The sequence below is a fragment of the Scardinius erythrophthalmus genome, assembly GCF_964197995.2.
Source record: "Scardinius erythrophthalmus genome assembly, chromosome: 5".
NCBI lineage: Eukaryota > Metazoa > Chordata > Actinopteri > Cypriniformes > Leuciscidae > Scardinius > Scardinius erythrophthalmus.
Window position 1 is genome coordinate 50,621,084 of NC_138225.1, and position 12,366 is coordinate 50,633,449.

The 12,366-nt window shown below is 36.7% G+C and overlaps 1 protein-coding gene across 1 annotated transcript; it reads right to left on the bottom strand.

Moving 5' to 3' along the window:
* Positions 1-431: 431 nt before the first annotated feature.
* On the bottom strand, positions 432-12,353 carry rnf167 (ring finger protein 167). Its single transcript, XM_081366886.1, has 10 exons — positions 12,008-12,353; positions 8,961-9,089; positions 8,678-8,758; positions 8,434-8,580; positions 8,160-8,247; positions 7,406-7,496; positions 5,947-6,052; positions 5,604-5,697; positions 4,453-4,533; positions 432-3,294 (listed from the first exon to the last, which is right to left on the bottom strand). Exons 2-10 carry the CDS (start codon positions 9,048-9,050, stop codon positions 2,855-2,857), a joined length of 1,218 nt encoding a protein of 405 aa, XP_081223012.1. The 5' UTR covers positions 9,051-9,089; positions 12,008-12,353; the 3' UTR covers positions 432-2,854.
* Between the last annotated feature and the right edge of the window lie 13 nt (positions 12,354-12,366).

Consider the following 12,366-nt stretch of genomic DNA (forward strand, 5'->3'; position numbering starts at 1 on the left):
TGCACAATATCAAAATATAGAACTGTAAAATTAGGCTGTGTAGTTGACATGGAGATAGATGTTGGAGCGCAAAAATGTGATTTCTCTATACCTACAACAACCAGACCGTTATTACCCAAAAATACCTCTCAATGCGCCCTCGTGGACTCGAGCCAAGGGCCCTATAGGTCTGCACTACATGACGTCATCAAAGTGTGGACTCTGAGGAAGTCCACAAGTCCGGAGTGTGCCATTTGGGACAGGGCCACAGACGTGAACACGTGAACCGCACAGCGATTGGCTGCCGGCCGCGTTTTTTCGCTTGATATTTGCATAAAGTCGCATATATTACTCAACTGTTTTAAACTATACAGAATCAAGACTTTTAATGGCATGAAATGGCATTTGTTGAACCTTTCAATGATGTTCATAATATAAGATTTGACTCAGGAAATAGTAAAATTGTTTTTATGGCACAAAATTAAGCAATGTTACAGTCCTAAATAAATCTTCTGTAAAGTCAGTTAGAATGCAGCACTACACAGACACGATCCAAAATTATATATGGAGTAGAAATAATAATAAAAGCTACAGCTCCGGCATATTACAGGTGCAAACCTTATGATTCTTCATAGTGTTATTTGCTTTATATTTTAAAAAGGAGACACAAATATATCTGAATGCTTGTGATGTCAAAGAACTGAAACTAACATCACAATGATAAAACTCGGGAACGAAAAACAGACATGTGACTTGATTAGTGATTTAGAGGAAGAGATGGATGGCGTTACATTTACAAATGAAAGTTTGAAGTAGGCACATGTTTATTTAGTATAGACAACACAGCTTCTTATTCATTTGAGATGAAAGATGTAATCTAAGAGGAAAAGGTAATAAACATTGCCATTATGTCTGTACACTGTCAGCCATGATCAAAGTAAATTTAAATCTGAAACAGAAGCTAGCATTTAAATGGTAAATGTCTATATTAAACAGAGAAGAGTCCATTTAGCTTGCATCAATAACAATAATAAAACTCTTTCAACTACAATCTTTCTATATGAGAGAGAATAATGCCTTTACATTATGGAGAGAGAGAGAGAGAGAGAGAGAGAGAGAGAGAGTTGATCTGCAATGAACTGCTTCAGAAAGTCAGTTTATGTATTGAAAATAACAAAAAAATAACCGATTATAAAGGATGTTGTTGTTGTAATAACACACCAAACTAATTCTAAATCATCAGTCTAAAAAGTGAATCCTGTGAGAATGGGATGATTTAATCTCTTAAACAGATTGATCAAAGCAGGTGTTTACTAAAAATAACATAAAAGGATTTACTTATCAAAGACGCTAATTCAGAAGTCTCCAATAATTTCTGTGCGACCTCTGTAGGTTTGAATAAATTATTAGTATTCATTTACAAACTGGCAACCCGTCCGTATTGCACATAAATGGTGACCAGAATCACCAACTTACAGGAATAGTTTATTTACTCACCCTCAAGGTTGAGGATTTTTCTTCAGCGAAACGGAGAAATTTAACAGAATAAGGAGGATGCTCTTTTTCATGAGCTGACAAAGCTATCAAAAGACAATAAATCGCAATTAAAAACCATAATAATAATAATAATGTGCTATATTCTATATCTTGTGAAGCCATGCGACAGCATTGTACGTGGAACACAGCAGAATTTAAAAGCATAGTTCACCCAAAAATGTTAATTCTGTCATTAATATACTCACCCTCACATCGTTCCAAACCCGTAAGACTTTCGTTCATCTTTGAAACACAAATGAATGAAAGATTTCTGTCCCTCCACTTAAAGTCTGTAACAGATTGTAAAAGCAATCCATATGAATAAAGAGGTTTAATCCAAGATCGTTATATATGATGAACTTTTTTTGAATATGTCATTTAGACATATTTTGTTTCCCATATTTGACGTGCTCTATGTATGTGCATCAATCAACATTTATATCTGAATAAAAGCCTAAATTTAATCTGTTCATCATATAAATTGATCTCTACAGAAGACTTGGATTAAACCACTGAATTCATATGGATTATGTTCCCAATATCTTTTTGTTGCAATGCATGAAAGTTTTGGTTCAATAGAAGGGAGGATGAGAGAATACTAAAAAGATCTTAATTTGTGTTAAGTCTTATGGGTTTGGAACGACATGAGGGCGAGTAATTGATGACAGAGTTTTTATTTTTGGATGAACTAGTCCTTAAATCATCAATGACTGATAATCTGCCCCCGCACCACAGCTGTAACATCTGAAATCTTAGACTTACGCATATTCAGGCTTCAAACATGTCTAGGTTTGACAGGTTTTTGTTTTGTTTTGTCTTGTAGAAGTGTTTTGCATGTTTCCCTAATCAGCTCATTAGCAGAGACTCCAAAACCTGAAAAAGGTGCCGATAAAATAAAAAGGGTGTAGTGCAAAAAAACCCTTCTGTGTTCCACGAAGGAAGAAACTCATGTGTGTTTGGAATGACGTGAAGGTGAGTAAATGATGCGTTTCAATTGATCTAAGGATGGACTATTTTGTTAAGAAACGGTTTCATTAGCCTCGAATAGTTTTTACATGACCTTTAACTGTGATTTGGACATTTTAGGAGAACAAATGATTTTGTGAACCACACCAATCTGTATTTTTTTTGTCACTGTACAATGTTGCACATATGCCGTTTAGTGTTGGATGCACTAGCTATAACTAAAAGTGGGATGGACGTGTAATCTCAGTGAGTCTGGACTGCGGCGAAATGCATCTCAAAATACGGGGTGTAAAAATCCACCTCTGTGATATACATCAGAGAAACCAGATCCCTATAACAACCAGAGTGACCGAGATAAAGGGGTCGTTTTTAATCAGACTCGAAGAGCGCCGCGTCCAATGAGCTCTGTGGTGTCGTTATCCGAGGGGTGACCCTCCTCATCATCAGTACCTTCATCCGAGTCCTCTACGGGTGTGCAGTACTCGTCGTGCTGCGGTGTGTGTGGCAAGCACTGAGCGGAGGTCGTGACCGTAGCCGCGGCTTCGGCGGACGTCACCGTGGAGGAGTAGTTGGGAGGCGGGCTGGAGGAGGCAGGCGACGCGGGGTTGGATGAGCGGAGGAGAGGGGTGCGTTCAGAATCAGCCTCACTGAGCGCTCCTTCCTCTTCCCCGTCAGCCTCGCGCGGCCCGGCCTCTTCCTCCGAATCTGAAGACTCAGAGTATTCTGGGTTGGGACGGGTCACGCGCTGCTTGCACACTGGGCAGGTTTTCTTGGTCAGGGTGAGCCAGGGGTCCACACACTTGCAGTGGTAAGCTGAATGAGGGAAGCAAAAATAATCATGTTATGGTATTCTGAACGGGGACAATATATGCATGTAATTTTGCAGTTTTCTGCATATATGTGGAAAACAATGAATATAAAATTCAAGCCAGACGCACAGCCACTCGGCGACATGACCAAAATCTTATATCACGATATGAGAAATTTTATTTCACGATAATGATATATGTATAAATATACACATATCACGATATAGTTATTTTTGCTTTAAATAAGGTTTTTATGATATACTATATTTTTATAATACTACACTGAAAAAAAACAATAAGTCAAATGTACTTAATTTTTAATTTTTGCACGCATATTTTTTAAGTAAATTTCACAAATGGAATTAAGTAAACTCTACTTAACTTAATTAAGTGAAAGTAACAAAGAAAATAAGTAATTTTAACTTGGCTAGTAAAAGGATGAATAGTATCTATTTAGTTGAAGTTTCCTTTGCAATACATTTCACTCAAACAATATAACATTGAATTAAAACCACACTTTTAAAGTATATGCTTTACTAAGAAACATCCAAGTAATAAATACAATAGATATTGTGTGAGACACCATATCTACATATCAAAAGTTATGCATTATGTGAACGCAGAGACCTCAATACTTGGTAGAGAATACACAATGACAGTAACATGATTTGATGGATCGTTTTTGTCTTTGAATGTGTCATTTTGAGTAGAAAATGAACTCCAAATGTCACAAAATGGCAAGTTACTAATCCTAACAACAAAAGCAATGATAAAACAGTGTAAATACAGCTGGAAAACAGTGAAAAATCAACCTCTTAATTATTCAAGGCCCAGTGCATGATGGAACACCAGCATCAGAAAAATTTAGTAATTTTACTTAATTTTATTACGTTGATATTTACGCTTTCATTTCTACACGTTTGAATTGAGTGCTAATATAGAATGTACTTAGTTAAATTACATTGGTTTTTTTCTGTAGTATTTACTTCACCACAAAATAATTTTAATCCGTGGTACAAACTGAACTGAAACACTGAATTACTTTCACTTTAACTTCACTTTAAATCCATTCTTTAGATATGCTTATTAGAGAGAAAGGATAAAGACAACATGCTAAAACACACACACATTGCTCACACAGATGATGGAGCAGCTCACTTACCATGTGAACACGGCAGCACTCTCAGCTTATCTCCCTCTTCATATTCATCTAGGCAAATCGCGCACACATCATACTCGTCACCTGAGAAAAATATGGCATTATTGAAGTGTTAGATGTTCCAGTAGAACAATCACGCTCGCTGTCAGAACCCATCAGTGATCGGTGAGTTTACTTTGTTCGAGTGTGTGGTGCAAACTCCTACATATGAGATTTCAGTGCATCTTTAGAGCAGCCAAACATGATTTTATGGGGGAGGAAATAGCTGAACTTTGATTATTCGTGACATTTCTTTAGCTATTTTATGGAATTTTTCTTAGACTCCAATTTATTATAATCTTTAGAGCACCCAAACATGATTTTATGAAAAAACTTCTATTATTTGCAACTAGCAGTTGCAATGCATTTCTTTAGCTATGCTATGGAATTTTTCTTAAGACTCCAACTCATGTTTAGTTTACAAACCTGACCATATTTTGAACTTGACTGCATTACAGTAAAAGTGTTTTTGTTGGCGGAGGCAAAACCATTTAATAAAAAGCATCCTACAGATGTGGTCCATAGAGCTTATATCGCATTGAACCCAGACTATTAAAGGGGTGGTATAATGCCCTTTGCACAAGATGTAAAATAAATCACTGATGTCCCCAGAGTGTGTGTGTGAAGTTTCAGCTCACAGATATTTTTATATAGCATGTTAAAATTGTCACTTTTTGAGGGTTAGCAAAAACGCCTCGTTTTGTGTCTGTTCCTTTAAATGCAAATGAGCTGCAGCTCCCGGCACAGGGGGCGGAGCTTCAACATATTGTATGAATGGTTAGTCGAAGAATTTATGTAGCTTATGTGTAGTTATCTTCTAGTCATTGATTAGCATATTCTGTCTTGATAATCGATAAATCGAGTTCTGGGGGCGGGGTTTAAGTAAATTCTAGGGTTGGTGATGTCACTAACCCGGGAGGAATGTCGTGCAGTCTCTACAAGCCGTTTGTTGTAGTCCTTAAAAAGGAATTTCTTTAAAAGAAAATATCTCCCTTTGCTTTGAACGTTGTAACTTTGCAGATGTTGTTTATCCTCAGACAGCAACATTACACACTAACTAGTTAGAAAAGTGAAATCCTAATTAACCACCCTTTAACAAACTCTCTTTTGCTCACCTTTAGCAAACTTGTGAGTGGGGATTTTCTTCAGCTGTTCTTTGGAGAGTCTGTTTTTCCGGAGTCTCTTCCTGTGCTGAACGCACCGCACAATCTGGACCAGTTAGAAGGGAAAACATATATTATCACCCACCAATGAATAAATAAATAAATAAATAAATAAATAAATGTGGGTTAGACAAGTTGACAATGTTCATTCTGTGAATTTCCTAATATAAAAATGCAAGTGTAAGAATATACACAGCATATCATATCATCATTAGAATAGTAATCACAGACACCTGTAATTCCATGCATGATTCTTCTTAATACACATTTAGGGGTTTATAAAGAAGTCACTGACCAGTATGACGACCATGACAATGATGATCATGCCGACGACTCCAGTGAAGGGGATGAGATAGTAGGACAGAGGAAAGGAGAACTCGGGCTTCAGAATCACAAAGGCCCTGCAGCAAAGTGGGTCAGCAACAAAAGTTACACACACACTAACATAGGTGAACAACCTATGCCCCTGAGGCGGGCAAGCTGAATAAAGCCATTCAAAATGTGTGTGTATACCACTTGGAAGTCTGGACATTGTTGTGATGCTCATTATTGTTTTTTTTTTCTTCTTAATAAGTGGATGACTTGGAGATTATAGTTAAAGGAAAGCAAACTACAAGCCCTTTTCACTGGAACTTCTCTTATGCCGTAAACTACCCAAAGACTTTTTTTTTATTTATTTGTTGACGGTCGCTATATAATTACCACACCAGGGCTGAACAGTGCAGGCATTTCACTCGCATTTGCAACTAAAAATAGATGTGTGCGAACTATAAAATGCATTTAGGAGTACATAAAAAGCAGGTTCCTGCGAGTCTTTAAAAATGCAGTTTTAAGTATCTTAAATGGTGTAACAAAAGTCTTACTTCTCATTTGAAGAGTTCATTTTGGGGCTGGAAAACAGGAATTGTGAAACAGTTTAATGTGATTATTAATTATTTCAAAAGGCGATGATTACATAAAAAAGTGAGATCTGCACTTTCAAAGTAAAAATGTTGGTTTGTGGTTTTAGAGCAGTTTGCAATCAATAAATACTGTGCATTTGAGCCAAGCGATTGCTTATGAGCTACTATTGATTAATTACGCATTAATATGTATTCATAATGAATGGAATTTTGAATTATGTATTCATTATATGCATATATTACAATGTTTACTTTATGGTGTTTGTTTTGTAATGTTTCAGATAGTTGTAAGAGAATATTTTCTCTCACTCATATGTTTGAATTATGATGAAAGTAAAAAAGACATTTCAAAATAAGAGTCCCTATGTATTTTGGACTTGTTTATAATAAAAGTCCCACATTATGCAGAAAATATTTTTTTCTGGTTATTATTGGTATTTCGGTAACAGAATAAACTGTATCTGACATTTAATTGACTGTTTAGAGCTTACAGAATTCCATAATTATTATATACATTTTGAAGCCAAAATATCAGTAAGACTAGTGTACTTTTTGTATTCAAATAAATTAAACCATTTTGTAAAGCTCTCCTTGTATCCCTATATAAAGGAAATACAAATGATTTGATATATTAGCATGGTGCCCCTAAATTTTTATTTATACAATTGCTCAATAGGGAAAAAAAAAGTAAGTGCCCCGCACACATCCATTTTTGTCATTTCACAGCTTTGGTCACTTAATATTACACAAAGTACAGGAATAATAATAATTATAAAGGAGTAGGTGTGTCCAAATGACTGGTTGTATTTACGTATCTGTATTAAGAGTGTGTGTAGCCTGTTTTATTCTCACCCTTTCTCTGGTATGATAAAGCTGCGCAGTATTTGAGAGGCATAGTAGCTTGTAAACACAGAGGGAATCTCGATCTCATTCGCGATGGTGTCTAAAAAGAAACAAAACAGATTGTGAGGATGATAAAGTATGTGTTTCACAAACAAATGTCTCAAACCATGTTGAATAGGACTGTATTGAAATTTGCAAAATTCGAAAGAAAGCCCAGTAGACTTCAAACACCGGTCATTTTATATGTCCTCCACCACTTATATGTTTATTTATTAAAAATGTTTCAGCTACACTTTAGACATTCTACTAACAATAAGTAACTTTGCAACTACATGTCAACTAACTCTCATTAGAGAGTTAGTAGGTTAGGGTCCTTGCCAAGTAAGTATATACTAGTCAGTATAATGTCTGTTGAGGAGCATCAAAATAAAGTGTTAGCAGATATTAAACAAACAGTCAACTAATACTCTGCTAGTTGACATGTAGTTGCAAAGTTAATTATAGTTTGTAAAATGTCTCAAGTGGACAATCGAAATAAAATGTTACAAAGATGTCTAATCTGATTTTCAGCCATCAATAAGAGTGTAGTATTCTAGATAACATTTCACCCACACTCAGCACAGAAAAGAGTTTATTTCCCATAATTGTTCAATACAAGCAGTACGTGTGTGTGTGTGTGTGTGTGTGTGTGTGTGTGTGTGTGTGTGTGTGTGTGTGTGTGTGTGTTTGTGTGTGTGTGTGTGTGTGTGTGTGTCAGTCTCACCATTGCTGGATCCCATACTGAGAAGTGAATTAGAGAACATGTTGTGAACTATGGCTGCACTGTAACCGGCCTGCTGTGCATGGAGCACCTATAAGACCCAAAAAAACAAAACATACACAATAATGCTCACTTTTCCTGTTGTTCATTATCGACTAATCAAAGTGTGCATGCATGACATTTCTTTGGCCAAATCAGTCTGTGATATAATTAGCACTTATGTACATTTTAAACAATATACTTTTTATTAATTAGAATAGACTTGCTGTGCATTAACCTTGATATCAAAGTTACAGTCATAGCGTCGAATGAGGACAATGTATTTTGTAGTGCTGTTTGTAGTGGGATCTGAGGGTGTGGGAGAAACTGGAGGAGGGTCTATAGGTGTGCAAGCGTTCTGAGGACGAGCTTCAACCAGCACACCCTGGGGGAGAGAGAGAGAGAAAAGTCAGTCACACTAATGCAGTGTAATTAGTTAGTTACTGGGTAAAACTACAAGTCCACAAGCAGGGATTCATTACCATGAGTCCATCTTTTGGCAGGAGAGAGCCAAAGAGAGAAGGGAGATCTTCAAACAGCATGGAGGTCATGTTACTGTAATGCTGCATGGAATAAAATCCAGAGTCCATTAGCAAATGCAGTATAAAGTCATTATAGAGCAATCAAACAACCCACATTATTCAATTAATACTGATTGTAAAATGGTGAAGCGTGTAGATTTCATGCAACCAAATACTCACAATGTACTGTAAAATGTCTATAAAACCAATAAAAGCCTTAATAATTCTGAAAACAGACACTTACAGCATATATATATGCCTGACCAGGAGAGGGTGCCAGAGTGAAGCATAACACGAGGACCGAGACGCCCAGTCGCGTCCCCACACACACCATCCTGAATTAGGCTGGGCCCTGATGAGGGGCGATGAAGACCTGCATATAGATTCAGGAGTTTACAAACTTTAACATCAATGACCAAATTGTTCAGTGAGCAAAGTCTAAAGAAATCAGACAAAGAAAAGTATGAAACAGTTCAATCTGTTAAATACATCACTTTCTATATAGCTTTACACTACAAAATAAATGTTGACTTCTAAGAAAGCACATATCAACTTAGTATCAAATAATAAAGCATTTCTTCCCTCAGGATGAAGTCATGACTATCAGCAGTTTTGTAAGTGCCTGATCTGTGCTAATAATAACATGAATGGGCTATGAATGATTTTATCTGTTTGATTTATATTACTGCAACCACCCACTAATGAGCTTTATGAAACTGAACAGTTCTTCGATTTTCTGATGTACATCCGAGCAGAACGGATTACTGAACACACACAAAAAAAGATGGAGTTTAGTGGACAAAAAATTACTAAAGTCCAGCATATGTCACCAGAGAGGAGTCGATGTGACATTTTGATTATACATTATCATTTAAAAAAATAAATACTTTTTTTTAATAAAAACATGCACAGATTAATTATTCACAATACGATATATAACACACACATTTACAAAATAGATTTTCATTTCATACCGACTTTAATGTTAAAGCTCCAATATGTAACAATTTTGTAATAAAATTTCCGAAAATAACTTGCACAGTGTGATATATTTCCTCCAGTTGTGAACTTACAATATCTCAAAAGTCTCCAAAGATTTTTTATTTCAGAGAAATTCCGATTTTAAGTAACTGTCCGTCCCGGAAAAGAAATGTCGCCTCTCAGTGACGCAATGTCCGCACTATCCTTTTTTTCCGGTGTGGACCATGTGATATTCCACCACACCGGAACATCACATGGTCAAATGCGGAAGTGGTGGTTATAGCGTTATTGCCATATACTGTATGGTTATAGCTGTTATGGATCACAATTACTCTTTGGCGAGTTTTGAAGTGCCAACAAAACGAAAGCGTCCATATTCGGATACACGCAGACTGTGTGAAAAACAGAGGAAAAAAACCCGGATAAATATCGGCCAGGCGTTTTCGAGATGGAGAGAGCTGCGCGGCAATCTTGGACTTGACAGAGACTCTGCTCTCGCGAGTGTATTGATAGACAGGTAAGCAAATCAAATTTTTTTTTATTGTACAAGTAATGTAATAGTTACAGTAAAGATGATTTTAATAGATATGAATTAATGACAAATAGCTGTAAGTTGTAACGGGATAATAATATAGCATAACATTTCACGCTCCTTGCAGTTCATTAATTATGATGACATAAAATAATACGATCAGACATACAGGTAATACAAAAACGAATAAATTACCTCATCCGTGATCATGATTCATTAATTCCATTTAGATACATCGCTAGATGGTGAAAACGCATTAAAAACGACATCTCCCATCGTCACCACCTTCATAGCGTCATTAAGCTTCGCCTTTGTTATTGTTGGAAACTGCGCCCTCTTGTGATAAAATTTTTTTACATATTGGAGCTTTAAGACAAAAACAGTTTCCTATTTTTTAAATAGCTTCCTAATCCTATTCAAACTGCATGCTAAAATAATAATAAAAAAAAAAAATGCAATATGGCTAGGTTGCGGTTGAACTAAATAAATGCGCTGGATGTTTCAGAGTGAAGAGCGGCACTGTTCATTTCCACATGAGCGGCTCATTATACGCCAGTGTTTGCAGCGTCTCGACCGGCAGTGAACGCTGCTCAACACAAACTCCATCTCTGCATCGGCTCTGACTTTGGGTCACTTTAACCTGCATTTAAGAACACAACATGTACCAGACATCTTCACATACTTGCGATGAGAAGTGATCATCGAAGTGAGAAGTGAGAAACCTGCTGTTTAAATGAGTCACGGGAAGTGAAACCAACTACGGGAAGAATAAGGATATACAGAAACTAGCCTATAAACGTAAGACTAATCTCTCTAGTTCAAATTACAATAACACAGGTTTGTCAATGCCAATGTAAAGATCTATTATTAATGGGGTTAATTCATAAACATGTATTGGTGAAAACCCACAACAAAGCATTCATTTCAATTCAATACAAAACAATATGCAAGGTGTGTCTGAGAGTCACCCAACATGTTCAGAAGAGCAGTCTTTCTAGATTTGCAAATGGTATATTTGTGTTGTTTTCTGATTAAACCAGGCATACAGTTTTTCAGATTAGATTCTGCTTCACTCAGTCTGTGAATGTTGTCACTAAATCGCTCAACAAGAGCGATTAATCACCTAGCATTCAGCCGTTTGGCGATTATTATTGTCACCACCAGCCAATTAATAGTAGTGGAATTTCTTTTTCATTGAAGATTTAACATCAGTTTGCCATTTAATCATCAACATTATTCCATTTAAAATAGTGTTAATCTCCTAATGCTAATTGCTTATAATCCCATGGCCTTATTTCTCTGTTAGTGTTGACTGCTGACTTCAAGACGTGACATGTGACTTGCTTTACGCATTTTATTGCCAAGCCCTAGAATATTATGGGGAACAGTAAAACTAAATAGCTGTTTGTCGCACAAGTTAGACCTCGTATATCAGTAAAACTAGTAATGTTTTAGCAGACTTTATCGCTGTATACAGCACAGACTTTATAATCAACAATTACAACCCGTGAGTCCTTTAGCTGACACGCACAGACATCAAACAGGGACTAAAATAAAATCTCCAAATTCCCTTCAGGTAACTATGATAATGTACGAAATATAACAATTGCGTCATGAATCGATCATCCCTCGACTTGGAGGAAGCTAGCGTTACTTCCCGATTGAATAAACCATTTCTGAAAAACCTAATTATATATGGAAAGTACATAGGAGCGCTACAGTGTCGTTTGTAATGTAACAATGACAAAGTGTCAGTAAGTTTGTAATTGTTTACTCACTGTACAAGCGACTGCCAGCTAGCTGGCTAATCACTCGTATTCCTTAGCGGACAGCTAACTTAGTCTTCCACTCGCGTCGTTGCTTTGATTCAGCTGTAATCGTTGTGACACGGCGCTTATTCTTCCAAAAGATCCTTCTCGAAGCTCATAGCTCATTGATTTGTGTCGGTTTCTCTGGATGCTTGGCTGATTCGACCCTTCGTGGAACTACTATCTCACGTTTGTTTACAATCCTGCAAGGCCAACAGGAAGTGCGAAAACTGCAAGTATCGCGATATCGGTGACCGAGATTTCAAATGAGGGTGCGCGCGGATCCACCTGGGGATTCATGAAAGAAGTGCAGCGTGGTGGAAGTTCGA

Coding starts and splice junctions, on each gene's coding strand:
- rnf167 (XM_081366886.1), bottom strand. CDS start 9,050: ATGGTGTGTGTGGGGACGCGACTGGGCGTCTCGGTCCTCGTGTTATGC. Junction 7,497..8,159: donor CAGTATGGGATCCAGCAATG/GTGAGACTGACA, acceptor GTTTCTTTTTAG/ACACCATCGCGAATGAGATC. Junction 5,698..5,946: donor TTGTCATGGTCGTCATACTG/GTCAGTGACTTC, acceptor TAACTGGTCCAG/ATTGTGCGGTGCGTTCAGCA.